Source organism: Herpailurus yagouaroundi, unplaced genomic scaffold, assembly GCF_014898765.1.
Source record: "Herpailurus yagouaroundi ecotype Mexico unplaced genomic scaffold, PumYag 141, whole genome shotgun sequence".
NCBI lineage: Eukaryota > Metazoa > Chordata > Mammalia > Carnivora > Felidae > Herpailurus > Herpailurus yagouaroundi.
Genome location: NW_024412396.1, coordinates 31,882,898 through 31,903,230, shown reverse-complemented (window position 1 = coordinate 31,903,230; position 20,333 = coordinate 31,882,898). Strand labels below are relative to the sequence as shown.

Below are 20,333 nucleotides of genomic sequence, written 5' to 3'. Positions count from 1 at the left end.
AGCTTCTGCTAGGACATTCATGCACACCATTATGGAGGCACAGAAAGAGGACTCAGAGTACACACAATTTAGAGTATGATTGCTGTTTCCTTTATTATAAAATTACAGTGGTAACTTCCTACGGATCCTAACGTAGGAAAAACATTTTATGAAAAATGCTGTCTCTGCATTTTAAGATCTACTTTCCTGTTTCTGTTAAGTGTGCTATAACCCTGTAATATAACTTAGTGATACCTTATGGAAGGAGGCTTGAAATGACTAGAAGCTATCTTGGATTGCTTTGCATCTTGAACATGCTGCCTGCTAGCTGTAGTGGTATCCTTTTGGTGTGACATGCTATTCTGTTTCTTGCATTTTGTTTTGGAAATGGCCTAGGATGATCTCACTCCACCTGGGTCACCGCTGCTCAGCCCAGTTGTACCTAATGATGGGTACATACCTAATACATCCAATTTAGAGACTGTGTTTAATTCACATCTTCAAGAAGTCAAAGGAGCATCTGGCCATTTCTCATCTGTGGATCTTAGCTTCCTACCAGATGAACTTACCCAAGAAAGTAAAGACCAGAGTGTTATTAGAAGCAAGCAGGACATCGAAGAAAATTGTAAAACTCAAAGTCAGCAAAGTAGGTTGTCATTACCCAGAGAACAGGACATGGGTCTGGGGTTAATCAGTGACAGCACTTTGTCAAAGTCCCATTCACAAGCATACCCTGGTGATGCTGACTCAGTCCAGCCCTCTCCTGAGAAACCAAACTCCACGCCTCTGATGTCCATAACTCCCATGACACCAGTGACCCCTGTTTCAGAATGTTCTGGAATTGTGCCTCAACTACAGTAAGTTGTTTGTGTGTGTGTATGTGTGTGTGTTTTTAATGGGTGAGCTCCTGGGTATACCGTTTATGTTCTTGAATGTGAGGACAACGAATTTCAGAATAATAGTGTGGGGAAGAGAATTTTAGATTTAATTATTCTTTTTTAAAATATTTTTTAAATTTATTTTTGAGAGAGAGAGAGAGACAGACAGAGTGTGAGCAGGGGAGGGGCAGAGAAAAAGGGAGACACAGAATCCGAAGGAGGCTGAGCTGTCAGCACAGAGCCCCACGCGGGGTTCGAACTCATAAACTGTGAGATCATGACCTGAGCCAAAGTCGGGCACTCAACCGACTGAGCCACCCAAGTGCCCTATTAATTATTCTTTTATCAGTTTTTAATGGATTGTGTCTTTAGACAGTTTGGTTATCTGTTAAATGAAGTACCAATTCTTGATCTGCTAAGAGAGGGTTAAGAGTTAGTATATACATTCTTAAGGATTATATTGTTTATACTAGAGCACTGTAATTGCTGAGAATTGTGGTTGGGGTAGGATAAACACAAAGAATATAAAGATGTAAAATTGGATTCAACTTGCAAATTGATTTAGGATTATGCTTGCTATTTTGAGACATGGTTTTGAAAAAGATTTAAAACTTGCTTTCATTCAGCTAGTCACGACATTACAGAAAAAACCATTTTAGTACTTCACTTTGGAATTTTTACATTTTACTAGAGTACTTCATGATACAATGTATTTCACATTGAGAATAATTCTAGGAAGTTGCTAATAGATACTTATAAGATGAGGAAGTTAATACATTTTAATTTTTTTTACTTCTTGTGTCTGATATAATTTTCTAAGTTGACTTCTTTCTTCAGGAATATAGTTTCCACTGTAAACCTGGCTTGTAAATTGGATCTGAAGAAAATAGCTTTGCATGCAAAAAATGCAGAGTATAACCCAAAGGTAAGATTTCTTGGTATTTCATTCAACAATTAGCTTCTATTTAGATTTACTTCAGTGCTTGCTTTGGCAGTACCTATACTAGATTTACTTCATATGATCATGTTATTGATTCATTCCTTTGGTATTGTTTTTTTTATTAAAAAACTTTTTTTCAATTACATTTATTTATTTTTGAGAGACCACGCGAACGGGGGAGGGGCAGAGAGAGAGGGAGACACAGAATCCAAAGCAGGCTCCAGGCTCTGAGCTGTCTGCACAGAGCCCGACACGGGACTCGAACCCATGAACTGTGAGATCATGACCTGAACCGAAGTCGGACACTTAACCTACTGAGCCACCCAGGAGCCCCGCTTTGTTATTGTTTTTAAAACAGGAAAAAATTGTTAGTGCAGAACTGTTGACAACTCAAGGGATTAACTGCCTCATTGTCTGTTTTGAAGTTATAAAAAATAACCTCATTCCCTGTGCTGAATAAAGCAGTGGTTGAGCGGTTCCTAAAAGTTAAGATTTTTCCCTTGTCATTCAAACAGATTTTTCAGTATGACCACTTTGAGCCTACAAGGATGCTAACTGTCTTAAAATGCCATCATATTTCTGGAAATAGTTTTTTCTAAATGTTGTTCCACCTACCTGACACATACTTTTCCTATTACAATTTCTCTTGTTTGAGAAAGCTGAATTGTTTAAAGTGTGAAGTTCAAGCTTCTACTTACTCGAGTAAGAGTCAGGGATTTCTTTTCCCTCAAAGTTTAATAAAGTCTACTCTTTGTTGTGTCCTGCCAAGGCGAGGCATCCAATTTTTAATGGCCTATCAACCTAAGAAGTAGATTTGTTCATTCAGTCAACATTTAGTAATTTGCTGGTCTCTGTACTTATGAGTACTGAGTAAGATCTGGTGCCTACTGGGGAGAAGTTCACCATCCTGGGTGGTGGAGGATTTATGGCGTTAGATGAAGAAGGCCGTACAGAGTTCCTACAGAGGAACCCAGCGGACCTTGTGAGCATCAGCTATGTATGGATTAAGTTGTTTTTACTGTTTTGGTAGTGTTCTTGCTGACATCTGAGTTTAAATGTACTTCAATACTACCCAGATATTTCCTTTTCCCCTTTCATGTAGGCGGCTATGATGAGCACAGAAACACAATGCTAAGCTAGGATTTGTACGGCTGCATCCATGATTGACCACACTATTAAGTCAGCATATTGAAGCATATTTTATTGCCCATCATGCTCAGTGCTCCCTCATTTTATTTCTGTGTATAGGATCTATCCAAACTTGGACTTGATAGCCAGAGAAATTCTGGCTTGGCACTTGAGCTGTCTTAAGATAGCTCACCTTAAGGTGAGGGCATCACCTTAAATGTTGGAAAACATTCACAAGATTCAATCGGCTCTGTGCGGTGCTGACTCAGGGTTCTTTCACTCTCTGTCAACACTTCAACTCTGAAATTTCTAGTCCCACCTTGGTTCTGTGGAGGAGCTCTGACCCAGGGAACCTGCAGTCTTGCATACTACCCACCCCGGTTTCCTTCCCGGCTTAATGGGGGAAGACGAGAGCAGGAGAAGGGGGTGCGTGTGTAGGACCAGAAGGAGAAGCAGGTCTTTGGTGACATGTCAGTGTGGCAGCCCTCCCTTGCATCAGTACCACCTGAATGTCTTGCCCATGCTGCTCATGTGGGGGAACCGCACTTCAAGAACTACTATGGTAGGCAAGAACTTGACAAATATATATATATAGTGGCTACTGGTACATTATAGAGTCTTGGCAAGCCTGTAACATACCTCATACTTCTCCCCCCTCCCCAAATATTCTTTGAAAGAAAAAGGAAGTATTTCAAGGTAAAAAAAACACAGCATCCAATTAGTCATGGTTTTAAATCTCAACCTTACCATTCCCTGTAATGCTGGAAGCTGAATAACCACTTAGTTTCCCTGTGCACTAAATGGTGATAATCATGGACTCAGTTGAGATCTAGCATGAGGATAAAGGTGACAACACTTTTAAACCTCTTAGCATTGGGCTTGAAATATAACAGGCATTCGAATTTTAGCTCTATTGTTATTATTCTTACCTGTTTTTTCTAAGTACATTTTAGAATCATGATTGTTTTTGTTAGCATTAGCGCGGGGAGAATAGACCCAGACATTTTTTCCCTTTCCCATCCAAAATTGGTTTATTCAAGACCAATTTCATGTCCGGCTCAGCTTTTCAATTGGAATAGTGTTACATCCTAGCAGAGGCTAATTGTTCTTTTGACTTTTTTGTATAGAGGTTTGCTGCTGTCATAATGAGGATCCGAGAGCCCAGGACCACAGCCCTCATATTTAGCTCTGGGAAAATGGTCTGCACGGGAGCCAAAAGGTATGCGGAACCACCTTCACTGTTATCAGACAAATAATTCCGTATGTAAAACAAGGAAGGATAGTATTCATGTTCTAAAACACATAGTAGGAACAAAATACTTTGCTAAAGAGTTTTAAGTTCATGAAATGCCATATAATACTGACTTAGGTGTCATTTTGCAGTTCCCCTGTTAAAACTGAAGGGACTTAGCTAGGCTGCTAGAACTTGTTCTTAAGGTGCATTTAAAAACTATAGTGGGGTGCCTGGGTGGGTCAGTTGGTTGGGCAACCGACTTCAGCTCAGGTCATGACCTCACAGTTTGTGAGTTCGAGCCCCGCGTCAGGCTCTGTGCTGACAGCTTAGCCTGGAGCCTGCTTTGGATTCTGTGTCTCCCCCTCTCTGTACCCCTCCCCTGCTCACGCTCTGGGTCTCTCTGTCTCTCAATAATAAATAAATGTTTTTAAAAAATAAAAAAAAAACAAAACTATAGTGGTGACAAAGCCTGTTATAAGCCTGGGGAAGTAGTTATTGTATATTTTCCTCATTACAGATAAATGGATAGAACTTTTTAAAGGAGGTAAATTAGGCACTTCTTGACCATTAGCTTGAGCATTAGCTCAGGAGGCAACTCTTAAAAGGCTTGTTTTTTTCTTGGATCTCCTGCAGAGGCAGCCCTGTACTGATATAGATCCTTTCATCATAAAACTGTGGTAGGAGCTGCTTTTCCCTCTAAGTGTTAGAAGATGAGTAGTAAATTGTCCTCCTGAAAGGTTGTACGAATTTCTCCTCACTCTAGAGATGCATCAAGTATTCATTTTCTCCAAACAACACTGGATGTTAATATTTTTTATATTTGTGTTTTTGATGTTATTTATATTAAATTTTATTATAATTGTTATTAAATATATATTTATATATGTTTATATTATATATATAATATATATATAATATATAAATTAGTATAGTTGACACAATGTTACATTAGTTTCAGGTGATTCAGCAAGTTTATACCTAATGCTATGTTCACCATACCATGTTACCATCTGTTCCCATACAGCGCTGTTACAAGGCCATTGATTATATTCCTTATACTGTGCCTTTAATTCCTCTGACTTATTCATTCCATAACTGGGAGGCTGTGTCTCCCACTTCCCTTCACTCATTTTTCCCATCCCTCAAACCCCCTCCCCTCAGGCAACCATTGGTTTGTGCTCTGTGTTTCTAGGTCTGCCTCTGCTTTTTATTAATTTTTTTAAGATTCCACACATAAATGAAATCACATGGTATTTGTCTTTTTCATATAGTATTTATTTCACTTAGCATAATACCCTCTAGGACCATCCATGATCTCTCAAATGGCATGATCTCATCCTTTGTTATGGTTACATAATCTGTTGATTTGTATACCACATCTTCCTTATTTCTCTATCAATGGACACTTCGGTTGCTTCCATATCTTGACTATTGTAAATAATACTGCAGTAAACATGGGGGTACATTTATCTTTTCAAATTAGTGTTTTTTTCTTTGGGTAAATACTCAATAGTGGAATCATTGGATCATATGGAATTTCTATTTTTAATTTTTTGAGGACCCTCTATTACTGTTTTCCACAGTGGCTGCACCTGTTTACATTCTCACCAACAACAGCACACAAGGGTTCTTTTTCCTCCACATCCTCACCAACACTTGTTATTTCTTGTCTTTTTAATTTTAACCATTCCAACAGGTGTAAGGTGATGTTTCATTGTGGCTTTGCTGTGTTAGTTCCCTGATGATGGGTGATGTTGAGTATCTTTTCATGTGTCAATTGGTCATCCGTGTGTCGTCTTTGGGAAAATGTCTGTTCAGGTCCTCTGCCCATTTTTTAAACAGATTTTTTATATATATTTTTTTGGTGTTGAGTTGTAGAAGTTCTTTATATATTTTGGATATTAACCCCTTATCAGATATATCATTTGCAAATACCTTTTATTCAGTAGACTGCGTTTTGGTTTGTTGATGGTTTCCTTATTGTGCAAAAGTTTTTAAAATTTTTTTTAAACATTTATTTATTATTGAGGGACAGAGAGAGACAGACCATGAGCAGGAGAGGGGCAGAGAGAGAGGGAGACACAGAATACAAAGCAGGCTCTGGGCTCTGAACTATCGGCACAGAGCCCGATGTGGGGCTCAAACTCACGAACCGTGAGATCATGACCCGAGCCAAAGTCAGATGCCCAACCAACTGAGCTACCCAGGCGCCCCTGTGCAAAAGTTTTTACTTTGTAGTCCCAATGGTTTCTTTTTGCTTTTGTTTCCCTTTAGGAGACCGATCTAGAAAAATGCTGCTATGGCTGATGTCAGAGGAATTACTGCCTGTGTTCTCTTCTGTATTTTTTATGGTTTCAGGTCTTGAATTTAGATCTTTAATCAATTTGAGTTTATTTTTGTGTAGTGTGTTAAAAAGTGGTCCAGTTTCTTTTTCTTTTCTTTTTTTTTTCTTTCATGTAGCTATCCAGTTTTCCCAGCATTATTTATTGAAGAAACTTTATTTTCCCTGTTGTATACTCTTGACTCCTCTGTCATAGATTAATTGGCCATATATTTGTGGGTTTATTTCTGGGCTCTTTGTCCATTGATCTAAATGTCTGTTTTTTGTGCCTGTTTTTGTGTTTTGATTACTACATATTTGTAGTTTATCTTCAAATCTGAAATTGTGATACCTCTAGCTTTGTTTTTTTTTTTTTTTTTTTTCCTCTCAAGATTGCTTTGGCTATTTGGGGTCTTTTGTGGTTCCATACAAATTTCAATAGTATTCTAGTTTTGTGAAAAATGTGGTTGGTATTCTGATAGGGATTGCATTGAATCTATAAGTTGCTTTGGGTAACAGGGACATTTTAACAATATTCTTCCAATCAATGAGCATGGAATTTTTATCCATTTGTTTGTGTCATCTTCAGTTTCTTTCATCAGTGTTTATACTTTTCAGAGTACAGGTCTTTCACCTCTTTGGTTAAGTTTATTCCTAGGTATTCTTTTTGGTGCAGTTTTAAGTGGAGTTGTTTTCTTAATTTCTCCTACTTTTTTTATTAGTGTGTAGATACACTACTGATTTCTTGGTGTTAATTTTGTATCCTGCTACTTTACTGAATTCATTGATTACTTCTAGTATTTGTTTGGTGGATATTATATATAGTATCATGTCATCTGCACATGATGACAGTTTGGCTTCTTTACTAGTATGAATACCTCTTATTTCTTGTCTGATTGCTTTGTTTAGGACTTTCAGTATTATGTTGAATTAAAGTGGTAAGAATGGACATCCTTGGCTTGTTCCTGATCTTCGTGGGAAAGCTCTCAGTTTTTCACCACTGAGTATGATGTTAGCTGTGGGTTTTTCATATATGGCCTTTATTAGGTTGAGGTATGGTCCCCTAAACCCACTTCGTTGAGAGTGTTTTTTTATCAAAAATGGATGTTGAATTTCGTCACTGGTTTTTTCAGCATCTGTTGAGATGATCATATGATTTTTATATTTCATTTTGTTGATGTCATGTGTCACGTTGATTGATTTTTGAATATTGAATGCTTCTTACATCCCCAGAATTAATACCATTTGATCATCATGCATGATCTGCTTAATGCACTGTTATATATGGTCTGCTAATATTTTGTTGAGGATTTTTGTATCTATATGACAAATCTATTCTTAATCCATATTTTCCCCTACCTGTTTTTACATGTTCTTTATATGTATCTGGGTAAATTTCTGGGCTGTCTCTTCTGTTGATCCATGTATTCTTGGACCTAGAAGTCTACCATTAAAAAAAAAATTTTTTTTAATCTTTATTTATTTTTGGGAGGGAGAGTGTGAGTGGGGGAGGAGCAGAGCAGGAGGGAGACTCGGAATCTGCAGCAGTCTCCAGGCTCTGAGCTGTCAGCACAGAGCCCGACACAGGGCTCGAACCCATGAATTGTGAATTCATGACCTGAGCCAAAGTTGGACACTTAACCAACTGAGCCAGCCAGGCACCCCCATAAATCTCCCCTTTTTAGGTCCTTATTGGATGACTCTGCAAGGTATCTGCAAGGATGTTCATTTCAGCATTGTTTAAAATGGGGGGAGACAAATACCTGATAATAGATTTTTGATTAGATCATTAAATTGTATTTAGCTATTAAAACGTACACATTTTGAGTTGGAAGGATGTCACATTGTGTTACGCTGTAGGGGAACAGGAAACTAAATTGTAAGTTTATTATCCAACTTTCACTTTAAAGTATGCTTATATTACACACACTTTCATGAGTATCTTTCCCTATCTGAATTTATTTGGTTGCCAAAATCTAATGGTGAAAATTCAGATAGTGAGTTCAGATAATGAGATACTTCTTCCCCAAATCTATTTGGTTCTTGAGTCTTGAACAGAGATTTGTGAAATTTTGGTTAGTCTAAGAGCTATCAGAATTATCTCCAAAAATTTATCCAAACCTCTTCTCTTTAGTTGTAATAATTGGAGTTTGCTAGTGAAGGTTACCTGTGTTTGCACAGGGAAAGTACACAAACATCAAATTTAATCAGTGGTTATCACTGACAATTTAATCAGTGTCACCACCACTGGTTCTTACTCTATTTTCTTTTTTTTTTTTTTAATTTTTTTTTTCAACGTTTATTTATTTTTGGGACAGAGAGAGACAGAGCATGAACGGGGGAGGGTCAGAGAGAGAGGGAGACAGAGAATCGGAAACAGGCTCCAGGCTCTGAGCCATCAGCCCAGAGCCTGACGCGGGGCTCAAACTCACGGACCGCGAGATCGTGACCTGGCTGAAGTCGGACGCTTAACCGACTGCGCCACCCAGGCGCCCCTATTTTCTAATGTTTGTATAAGAACATGTATGTAGACTTTAACCGTAAGTTGTTTGGGAATTTCTATGTCCTATTGACAGCTGATTTCCAACAAAACTACAGGGTTCCCCAAACTCTTAAATTTTGACCTTATAAACACCAGCACTATGGGAAACATCAGCAATATAGCCAGTTAGGCAAATGTATGTTTTCGAAATTGAGACTGTATTTATTTCCTTGCTAACTTGGAGACATGGCCTTGGCAGGGACATCTCAGGAGTTAGAAGTGGGTGAGGAGAAGAAATGTGAAGTGAAATATGTGATGTAATTAATACACTTAAGAGGGGCAGTGTTGTGAAGGCTCTAGATAGGAAAGAGAATGGAGTGCTTCCTTTGGTCCAAATGTTCAATCTGGCTCTTCCAGGTGCTTCTGATTTTCAACATAAAGATGAGGGTGGAGTTCACATGGTTCACCCACCAGGTTTCCATTCTGTTTGGCAACCCCTGCTGAGACTCCTTTTTTGTTTTGCCAATGACCAATGAAAAGCACGTAATGAAAAATAAAGCCTCAGTTCTCAAGACTTGACCTTCTCTGACCTGGATTTCAGGCTGGAGCAGGACAAACACTTAGAAGAATATGGCCACAAAGTGGAATAAATTTCTTCCCTTCTCATATGGGGTGTGAGTTGAGTGATAATTCTGTGAGAAAGCCTGAGCAAAATTTGTTAGGTTTTGAGGTATTTTTGTGCTAAAAAAAAAAAAAATTATATATAATTTGTCCCATAAAGAACCTGGTCCTGATATCTTGTCTTTGCTACCCAATTGGCATACCTCTTGTTTCATGTTGATTTTTTTTTTCTTTTTGTATACACGTGTCCGAATTTTTGTTGCTGTTGTTCCCATCTACGTGACACAAACTTTTAGACCAGATGGATGGTTCTCAAACTTGACTGAGCATTAGAATCTGGAGGGCTTGTTAAAAAACAGACTGCTGGGCCCCAACCCCCAGAGTGCTTGAGGCTGGGACCTGGGGCTTTGCATTTCTAACAAGTTCTCAGGTGCTGATTCTGCTACAGGTCTGAGGACACATTCTGAAACCAGTGGAATAGTTAATTTTATCTTCTAGCATTTAAAACAATTAGAAGAGAAAAATAGGGGCACCTGGGTGGCTCAATTGGTTAAGTGTCCCACTTCAGTTCAGGTCATGATCTCGAAGTCCCTGGGTTCGAGCCCTGTGTTGGGCTCTGTGTTCACTGCTCAGAGCCTGGAGTCTGCTTCAGATTCTGTGTCTGTCTCCCTCTGTCTGTGCTCCTCCCCTGCTCATGCTCTGTCTCTCTCTCTCTCTCTCTCTCTCTCTCTCTCAAAAATAAATAAAGATTAAAAAAATAATTTAAAAAAAGAGAGAAATACCCTATATGTGTAAGATGACAAATGAAGACGGAAATGTGTTTCTGATTTGGTTTTTACTGGGTGCTAGGGACAAAAGTAGGGGAGGTTGGTCCTTGTCCTCAGCATCTATATGTGTGTAGTATACATTGAAAGACCAACATGGTACAGATGCTAAAGATACAATCAGGGAAGTGTGTGAACACAGCCCAAGCAGTAGAGGGGACATAGTGATTAAGACCTCTTTAAATACATTTGCCCCTCCCCAGTGAAGAGCAGTCTCGACTTGCTGCGAGGAAGTATGCTCGTGTGGTGCAGAAGCTTGGGTTCCCGGCCAGATTCCTCGATTTTAAAATACAGAACATGGTTGGAAGCTGTGATGTGAGATTTCCCATCAGGCTGGAAGGTTTGGTGTTAACCCATCAGCAGTTCAGTAGGTATGACGGTTATAAAACTTTCTGAGTTTCCCGAGGTATTGAAGTTGTATTACAGGCAGGCTGCTTACATAGTGTATCTTTCAGAGAAAGTGTTGTGCTTTTTTTGTTATTGTTTGGTTTTTTTTAAGACTGTAGGTAAAAGGATTAAGATGCTGTGCTTGAGTCTTTACTGGTTACTGTATGTGTTCAATCTTCTGAAATAGTGGGTCTCAAAATTAAATTGCATAGTAATCACCTGGACAGCTTATTAAAGCACTTTCCTGGGGGCGCCTGGGTGGCTCAGTCGGTTGAGCGTCTGACTTCAGCCAGGTCATGATCTCGCGGTCCGTGGGTTCAAGCCCCGCATCGGGCTCTGTGCTGACGGCTTGGAGCCTGGAGCCTGTTTCGGATTTTGTGTCTCCCTCTCTCTCTCTCTGACCCTCCCCTGTTCATGCTCTGTCTCTCTCTCTCTCAAAAATAAATAAAAACATTAAAAAAAAACACACACACTTTCCTGCCTAGGCTGCATCATCATTGATTTTTGCCTGAATCTGCAGTTCCAACAGGCTCACAGGTGATGTCAGAACTTCTTGCCAGAGGCTTGAGACTCCCTAGTGTGCAGATTTCTGAAACAGGCACACCCAGCTTGGCAGGGGTGGTGGCAATGGCCTCGAAAGAAGCAGTATGAGATGGGTAGGCAGGATGGAAGGGGCTGATGACTGGCAGGGGAGAGAGGGTCAGAGAAAAGATGGAAAAAGAATGGCCTAGCACATTCTATGAAGGCAGTCCTACCTAGTTTTAGTCCTATTGAGTTTGAGGGGGTTTTACACGTGTGTAGCTATGGCTCCCACCCCACAATTTGTTCGTTAGTGGAGTCCTGGGAGTATCTCTAGCCTGCTTCTTCAAATGTAACTTCCCAGCTCAACAGCAAATGTACCAGGTCTGCTTTCCTCAGTTGCATTGGTGCTTCTCCCAGCCTGTTCAGGCCCTCAGCAGTGATGGAGGCTGACTGGTCAGCACTAAAAAGCCCCCTGCCCTGGGGCATATATACCTGGCCAAGGCCCTGTGAGCTGCTTAGAATCACGGATGCTTCACCTGCGAGTGATCATTCCCATTTACAGAGTGAATAGGGATCCTATAGCTGTGCTGTCTCTGACATTTGTTAGCTTTCTTTTTCAGACATGGTCTGAACAGCTGTTAAAAATTGCTTTGTTTTTTCCTAGTTTTTCAAAAATCTCAGTTCATTCTGAGATTTAGCTTTTAGGATATTCCTCAGGCTATGTTTATTTCCCCTTGACTGTGTTTTCTTTTTCCCTCTGCATTAATTTTTTTTCAACATATGCTTATTGGATACCTATGATGTTACCATTGAGTTCAACTGTGAAGCACCCCATGCAGGAAACGCTGCCTTTTTAGGTACCTTTCTCATTCTTCAATCTTGGGAAGGGTTGTAGATTAATAGTAAAGCTTTGTTTTTAAGGATCTCTTAACACATGAGGCATCTTTTCTTCCAGATTCTCAACCATGGGCCTCTGTTTTGTCTCTCAACCAACTTTTTCTGATGAAAGATCTCTGCCTGGATTCTCTGTCTGTATTAGACTTACCACTCTGCTTTCTGGCCATTTAGGCCTCTAAAATGACGTGTACAATTTCTCCCAAATTTCACTTTATTTCTTTTTCACCAACATTGTCATCTTTGTAGGTCAGATTTAAGTCTAGGGTAGGAGTACCCCTCGTCACTACTTGTGCTTTCTGAAAGATAAAATTGCCACTAGGGGAAGATGAGAACTCATCCTATGCACTGATTTCAGCCACTTGGAGTGGGTCCATTAGTTGTTCTGTCTTCCTTCCAAAGCAGTTTTAGGATCTCATCCATCTTTTTTTTTTTTTTTTTAACGTAACCATACAGCCTGCATTATAGTCCCACTACTATCTATTTCTAGTCTTAACCTTGTCTCCTCCAAAAGTTTGCCACTTGGGCTCCACCCTTAGGATATGGATTATAGCTCCAATGTGTGGACTGAGGGCATTGAGGCATGGAAACACTTCTTTTTCAACAGGTTTGTGGGGCGCCTGGGTGGCTCAGTCGGTTAAACGTCCAACTTCGGCTCAGGTCATGATCTCGCAGTCTGTGAGTTCAAGCCCCGCGTCAGGCTCTGTGCTGACAGCTCAGAGCCTGGAGCCTGTTTCAGATTCTGTGTCTCCCTCTCTCTCTGACCCTCCCCCGTTCATGCTCTGTCTCTCTCTGTCTCAAAAATAAATAAACGTTAAAAAAAAATTTAAAAAAAAAACAGGTTTGTATCTTTAAAATGAGACCTCTCTTTAATTGTCTGCAACGCTGTCAGGGAACCATGGCGTATACCAGTTGTAATTATTAGGTTAAGTTTGCCCATGTTAAAACCTCAAGTTCTTTTCATTCTCCTGGATCTACAAATTTGTGTATCAGCATCTGATACCGTAAGTATCCCCTAATTACTGGGCACCTCCTCTGTCAACATTTCTATGCCATAGTTGTTTCCAGTTTTCTCTGAACATTGTTCTCCCTTCCTTTCTAAATCAAAGATATCGTGATAACAAATACTAAGTGACTAATATCTAGGAGGCTACTGTGTAGCATATGCTATGGTGATCATGATAGTCATTACAGCCATGGTCCCTTGCCCTCATGGAGCTCACTGTCTTAAAGGGAAGACAGAGAAGCTAAAGTTAATATGGTAACTATGAGGGTGAACACCCCTTGGAGTGCTATGGTACCATTAAGCAGGATATTTCACAGGGTGGGGGGAATGTGGAGGTCAAAGTTCTTACGGGAGGTAACACTGAAGCCAACACTTGAATGATGAGTTGAAGTTGGGTTGGCTAAGAGATTGGCAAGTGTTAGTTATTCTTTATCCTCATAAAATTCTGTCTCTAACCAAGTCTCTTTTCTTTTCCCCTGGCCTTAACCTTCCTTTGAAATGAGGCAGAGAATAAATAAAATGAAGTAGATATCTTACTGGAAGTTCGTTATGCTGGTATCTTAAAACTATGGTTCTGAAAGCCAATTGCAGTTTGCCGTCATTTATATACTGAAGACTTTGGTTTTCTTGTTTCCTTTCTAGAATGCTAAGATTCTGTTAGAAGGGGAAATGGAAACATTTCTTCTTTGCCCCTAGCTTTCACTTTCTTGGCTAGAACTTCATAGCTCCCACACAAGTTTTCCAGGGTTCCCGCCAGTATCGTTGTCTCCCCAGTGTTGAGAAGTAGTAAGTGAATAAAGTCTTAACAGGCTCTCTGCACGAAGAGTGATGTCCTAGGAAGACAAGTCCACCCATAGCAGCCTCCACACACTTCAGCAAGTAGTCTCACCACTGCAGTGCATCTTTCTAGTACCAATAAGAGACTTCACATCTGCTGTTGTAGGAATCTTACTCACTGCAGAATGGAATGGAGTTTTTCTCTGTGGTCTGGATTTACCCTTTAAATGCAAAGATTTATGTGTATTGTGTTTCATTTGTCAAATTTCTTCTTTTTCTTATATCTGTTCTTCATTAGTTGTTGCTTTTATTTCCTCAGCCTCCTCTTAACTTTTGATTTCTTTTTTGAAGTCTCTTCAAGACTTTTCTAGGAGTCTCTACTTCTCTCTGCCGGAGCCTGGAGAAGCAGTTCTTAGCCCTATCATCCTTCTACATTTGGTAGTAAATACAACTGAGTTACCATTTATAGGAACAAATCCTAAAGTTTTTAAAGTTTTTCTTTCTTTTTTTTTTTTAAAGTAATCTCTGCACCCAACGTGGGGTTTGTACTCACGACCCTGAGATCAAGAGTCCCATGCCCTTCCAACCCAGCCAGCCAGGTGCCCCACAAATCCTAAATTTTTAACACTTGGGACAGTTTAGTTTTCTTTACAGCACTCTTCCAGAGACAAATGATAGTGGTCTAGAAAATTTTTTAGGTTCTATCTGCTAAAATTGTTAGCTTTAGCAGTTTATAAATGCATATAAAATGTGCTTATTATTGAGAAACTTGGAAAACTTAGAAAACACGTTTATGTATTTTTATTGATAGGTGTTTTTTTTTGGAAAGATGGAAAACATTTAACCAAGAAGATCTTAATGCATTAAATTTGATGCCCTAAGTTATCTTAATTTCTAATAGCTTAGGATGATCTGCACTTTGAAAAAAATCTTAGGACCAAAGATGAGTTTTGCTCTTGACTCTACCGTAAGAAATTGCCTACAGCACTCCAGAGTACTTCTATTAAGACTGGCCTGGGTGGCTCAGTCTGTTGGGCGTCCAACCTCAGCTCAGGTCGTGATCTCATGGTCCGTGAGTTCGAGCCCTGCATCGGGCTCTGTGCTGACAGCTCAGAGCCTGGAGCCTGCTTCAGATTCTGTGTCTCCCTCTATCTCTGCCCCTCCCCTGCTTATACTCTGTCTCTGTCTCAAAAATAAATACAAACATTAAAAAAAAAGGCCAAAAGTTCTTGGTAAAATAGCTTCAATATCCCGGGTCTTGAATATTATGGGAAAGTGGTTGAATAGTACTATTTTTAACTTTTCCCTTTTATATCTTAACAGTTATGAACCTGAACTTTTTCCTGGCCTTATTTATAGAATGGTAAAACCACGAATTGTGTTGCTTATCTTTGTATCTGGAAAAGTTGTGTTGACAGGTGAGTTCTAAGATTATTTTCTGACTTTCCTAAAATTCAGTAGCTGTGTGTATGCTTTGCTTTTCCTCTTAAATAGCTTTGTTCACCATTATAAAGCCTTGCTATTGTAGAACACCTGGAGGAAAAAAATGAAAAGTAGAAATGATTATAACATCACCCATTGGTCTCAATATCCAAAATGATATAACTTTTTTCATGTTTTTATTTTCTTTTTATATGTATATTTATCTTAACATCCTTAACATCCTCTTAGAATACTTTTAAGAGTTGAACAGTATTCTTTTTTTTTTTTTTTAATGTTTAGTTTTGAGAGAAAGAGAATGACAGGGTGTGAACAGGGGAGGGGCAAAGAGAGAGGGAGACACAGAATCTGAAGCAGATTCCAGGCTCTGAGCTGTCAGCACAGAGCCCAATGCAGGGATTGAACTCGTGAACCGCAAGATCATGGCCTGAGCTGAAGTCAGTGGCTTAACCAACTGAGCCACCCAGGTGTTCCTGGGCTACAAATGTTCTAACAGAGGGGTCATCAAACGTTTTTCTGTAAAGGGCCAAATACTAAATATTTTAAGCTTTGTGGCCCATAGGGTCTCTGTTGCAACAACTGAACTCTGCCATTACAGTATGAAAGTAGCTATAGGCATTACCTAAAGGAAAGGGCTCTGAAATGTGAATTTAATATAATTCATATAATTTACATGTGTCATGTAATATTTTTCTTCATTTGATTTTTTTTTTTTTGCCCCCAATCATTTAGGCCATTGAATTTAAAACCATTTTTAGCTCACACGCTATACAAAAATAGGACTAGATTTGGCCAACAGCCTGTTTCCTATTTCTGTTCTCACACTTTATCATATCAAACTTATTTTCCATTGCCAAGCATTTAAATGTTCTTTCTTTGTTTGCTGCTTATAATGGCACAGACTTTGGCTATTTTTATGTGTGGAGAATTATATTGTTAGTGTGGATGCTCAGAAATGGAACTTTTGTTTAAGGATATGACTACTCTTAAGGTTCTGAATACAAATTATCAAATTGTTTTTTAAAGGGATACACAATATAGTTCTCCCATATTCTATGTTCTTAACAGCAATGATTTAAGTATCAACCCTCAGTAGTATTCTAAACAAAAATGGCATAAAAAAACTTTTACTTTATAAGTGAAAATGATCTCATTGCTTTAACTACATTGGCAATCAGAAACAGAAATTGATGACTTTTCTAAGATAGTCAAGAAATAGCATTTTGTCTTTTGTAGACATTGTGTACATGACTTAATCTTTTTTGTCTAGTGTTTTATTATTTTTTCCCTAAGGTTTTGTATGAGTTTGCCATAATACTAAAAGTAATTACTCTTTGTTTTATACTTACGGCTTTTTCCAGTTGACTTATTTTTACATAAACAAGGGTTTTTTTTTAACTCTTGAGGTAAATGGTTGAGATTCTTTCCATACCATTCTACTGACGTTTGCTATTCTTGTCTAATTTTGTCTTACTTTTTACATATTTTACTTTTCTGTACCAAGATGAATGCCAAATTTATATAGCAGGGGCCAAAGTGATTAGGACCCACTCACATAGCCAGCCAGCCATCTTACCACTGCATATTACTCTACTTATTCTTAATTTGTGATCATTCCATTTGACCTTTATATATGGGTCTGTTCTCTAGTCTTGCCTTTGCTCCAGAATTCTGTGATAATCCTATTGTATATATTACTATTGTGGTATAAGTGTGCCTTAATTTTAGTGGTCTTTATTTCTGCTAGGGTCAATTTCCCCTCTCAGTTTGCTTCTTAGCTCCTCTTGAATATTTAGTCTTCCAAATAAGCTTTAGAATTTTACAAAATCTTGTCCCATCTAAAAAAATTTGAGATTTTTGCATTACCTGAATTAATTTGGGGAAAAATGATAAAGTCATCACTCAGCATCCCAAAACATGGAATTTCTGTTCTTAAGTCTTCTTTTAGAACACTCAGTAAAGTTTTATAGTTTGTTTTACTGTAACAACTAATGTGTCTTCAAAGTGAGGAAAGCCTGTTTGGAATTCAAGAACGTTTTGAATACAGCAAAGCTATAATTTCTCAGATGCTGCCAATTTAGAGTCTAGAATAATGAAGACCTCCTAGTGACTGACTTAAAGTTTACTTCTGTATATCCTGAAGGAAAGGGGGAAAGTCTGCCAAGTAAATTGAATAGTATAAATACTGGAGCAAACATATGCCGTACTATATATGCCCTACATATGCCCTACATATAGAGGGGACAAACTTTTCAAGACCTTTGGAAGATACTTTCATGTACATGCTTATATAATTATTAATCAGTCTTATTAACAGTGCCAATTGACAAGTACTATAATGGCTAAATCTTTATTAGGAGTACACAAAAACAAATCTCTTTAAATATCTTTCATTAAAACCAGCTTGGGGCGCCTGGGTGGCTCAGTCGGTTAAGTGTCCGACTTCAGCTCAGGTCACGATCTCGCGGTCCATGAGTTCGAGCCCCTCGTCGGGCTCTGGGCTGATGGCTCAGAGCCTGGAGCCTGCTTCCGATTCTGGGTCTCCCTCTCTCTCTGCCCCTCCCCCATTCATGCTCTGTCTCTCTCTGTCTCAAAAATAAATAAACGTTAAAAAAATTAAAAAAAAAATTAAAACCAGCTTTCCTACTTACCCCAATTAAAACAAAACTCACATGTACACATTTGCTACAAGTTTCAAATCACACAAATAAAGAATTGTCCACACGTTATACTGAAGACCATGCAATACACTTCCCTTAAAATTTGTTACGCATTCAGCATGTAGAAAACAAAGCTAAATTTCTCCATTCTTGCAAGATGTAGACCATTACTTTTGTGAAGGGGAGCGGGGAGGATGAGATGTATTAACTGAAGTGCCCACCACCTTCAGGTACTCGCTTTGTCCCTCAGCTCTTTGGATGTCTGTGCAAACACCTGTGTGGTTTTGGGGGGCACCTTCTCCCTTTTCCTTCTTGTCAGATGAAGGAAAGAGAAATACTTTTAGTGGTGAGAGGCAGCAGGTGTGGTGGCTAAGAGGCTGGGCTCTGGAAACCAATGGTCTAATTCAAACCCAGGCTTTACCATTTATTGGCTGTATGACCTTGGGTGAGTTTAAGTTCTCCACCTTGATTTCCACATATGTAAAGGCAGGTGGCCATAGAAAATACCTGCTAAATGCGAGGAGGCAGAAAAGCAGTGCCTGGTGTATGGTAAATGTGGTATAAATGTTAGCTGTTATTCCCTTGGTGAAAACCCAGTCTTATTTTTTCCCCCTAGCATTGAAAGATTGGAATTTTGCTGTGATGCCTTGCCCTGATGATAGGAATATGAAGTCTAAAGAGGCTTTAGTCTATGGTCTAAAATGCCTCACATGTATCGCTTTCCCTCTAGCATAATGGACTTCTTAAGAATCTGGGTTTTTATTACGTAGGGTCACTCTCAATCAAGCAATTCTTGGAAATGAGGAGGTCAGAGGGCAACATACAAATGGCAAGACTTATTAGTGAGTAGGCCAGAGAGATAACACGATCCCTGTCAGTGGTTACCAGGAATCCCCCAACAATAGCAAGTTAGTATGTACTGTAAAATGTGTACTTTGAAGGGTTGAATGCTATTTTTAACAAATTGTAAGACTTTCCCTGATGTAGGAATAGAATTGGAAAATCTAAGTAGTATTGGAAATTGATATTTGGGCTGGCCAAGGGGTAGGAATGAACTTTTAAACCTTATTACAGATGGTAGATATTTCATAAAGTTCGGGTGACTACCAGCTACACATACTGGACGGGAAAGCAAATATAATACCCTCCCCCCACCACCTCACCCATGGCCAGAATCAGCCCTGGGGAAAGGAGACAAATTATGTGCCACTGGCTCTTACAGAACCAGATGATAAACTATGTGTACTTGGACAAGCCAGCCATCCCAGTGTCCCTAACCCTGAAGCACATTCTCCTAGGACCGTAAAAATAGCTTAGATTTTATAAAATGATATGGTTTACAGGGGACTTCTTACAACATTCACTCATGTCATGCTTACAGCTGCCCTCTGAGAAGGCTATTGTCCTTATTTTACAGGTAAGGAAATGGAAACTCCGAGGTTAAACAATTTGCCTGTGATTTCAAATCTAGTTAATGGTAAAGCTGGCATTTGGGCTCATATAGTTTGATTTCAATGCCAGTCCTTTCTTCATTATGCCAGCCACAGAATTTCCTCCTCCATCACCCTGGTCAGGAATGGTGTTTATCCCATAAAGTGGTGGTCATTTTCTCCTGCAGGAAAAGACTGAGAGGCCAGTCACCTAATTGGAGCCTGGTGTTTTAAATTTTTTTTTTTTTCAACGTTTATTTATTTTTGGGACAGAGAGAGACAGAGCATGAACGGGGGAGGGGCAGAGATAGAGGGAGACACAGAATGTGAAACAGGCTCCAGGCTCTGAGCCATCAGCCCAGAGCCTGATGCGGGGCTCAAACTCACGGACCGCGAGATCGTGACCTGGCTGAAGTCGGACGCTTAACCGACTGGGTCCCTGGAGCCTGGTGTTTTAAATTGGGATGTCTGATAATAGATTAATAGGACTAGAGGACCAATTTGGGTTCCCATAAAGTTGTGATACCAGTATTTCAGTGAGGAAATATTTGACTAGATTGACCAAATCCCCTCATTGAAATACCCAGTTACAACTGCTGGCAAAGTTTATTTGGTGACTTTTAGATGGGACACTGGATATGTGAGGTCTTCACCCATAGCTGTTATTCATGATTCAGGGGAACTTCAGCTTCTTGGGCCTCATTTTCCACATAGGAAATGAAAGAAATTGTATTAGCTAATTTCCACAAAGCTCTTTTGTGTCTACTGATGTTATTCTATCATATAAAATAATGATCACTGTCAATGTCTG

General features: G+C 39.3%; 1 protein-coding gene across 1 annotated transcript in view; it reads left to right on the top strand.

The window, feature by feature from the left end:
* Window positions 1-20,333, top strand: part of TBPL2 (TATA-box binding protein like 2) — a 32,666-nt gene that overhangs the window by 9,115 nt on the left and 3,218 nt on the right. The window contains exons 4-8 of the mRNA XM_040478424.1: window positions 376-836; window positions 1,695-1,782; window positions 4,053-4,144; window positions 10,610-10,777; window positions 15,316-15,410. Coding sequence (XP_040334358.1) covers window positions 376-836; window positions 1,695-1,782; window positions 4,053-4,144; window positions 10,610-10,777; window positions 15,316-15,410 — 904 coding nt within the window. The remainder of the gene's footprint in view (window positions 1-375; window positions 837-1,694; window positions 1,783-4,052; window positions 4,145-10,609; window positions 10,778-15,315; window positions 15,411-20,333) is intronic.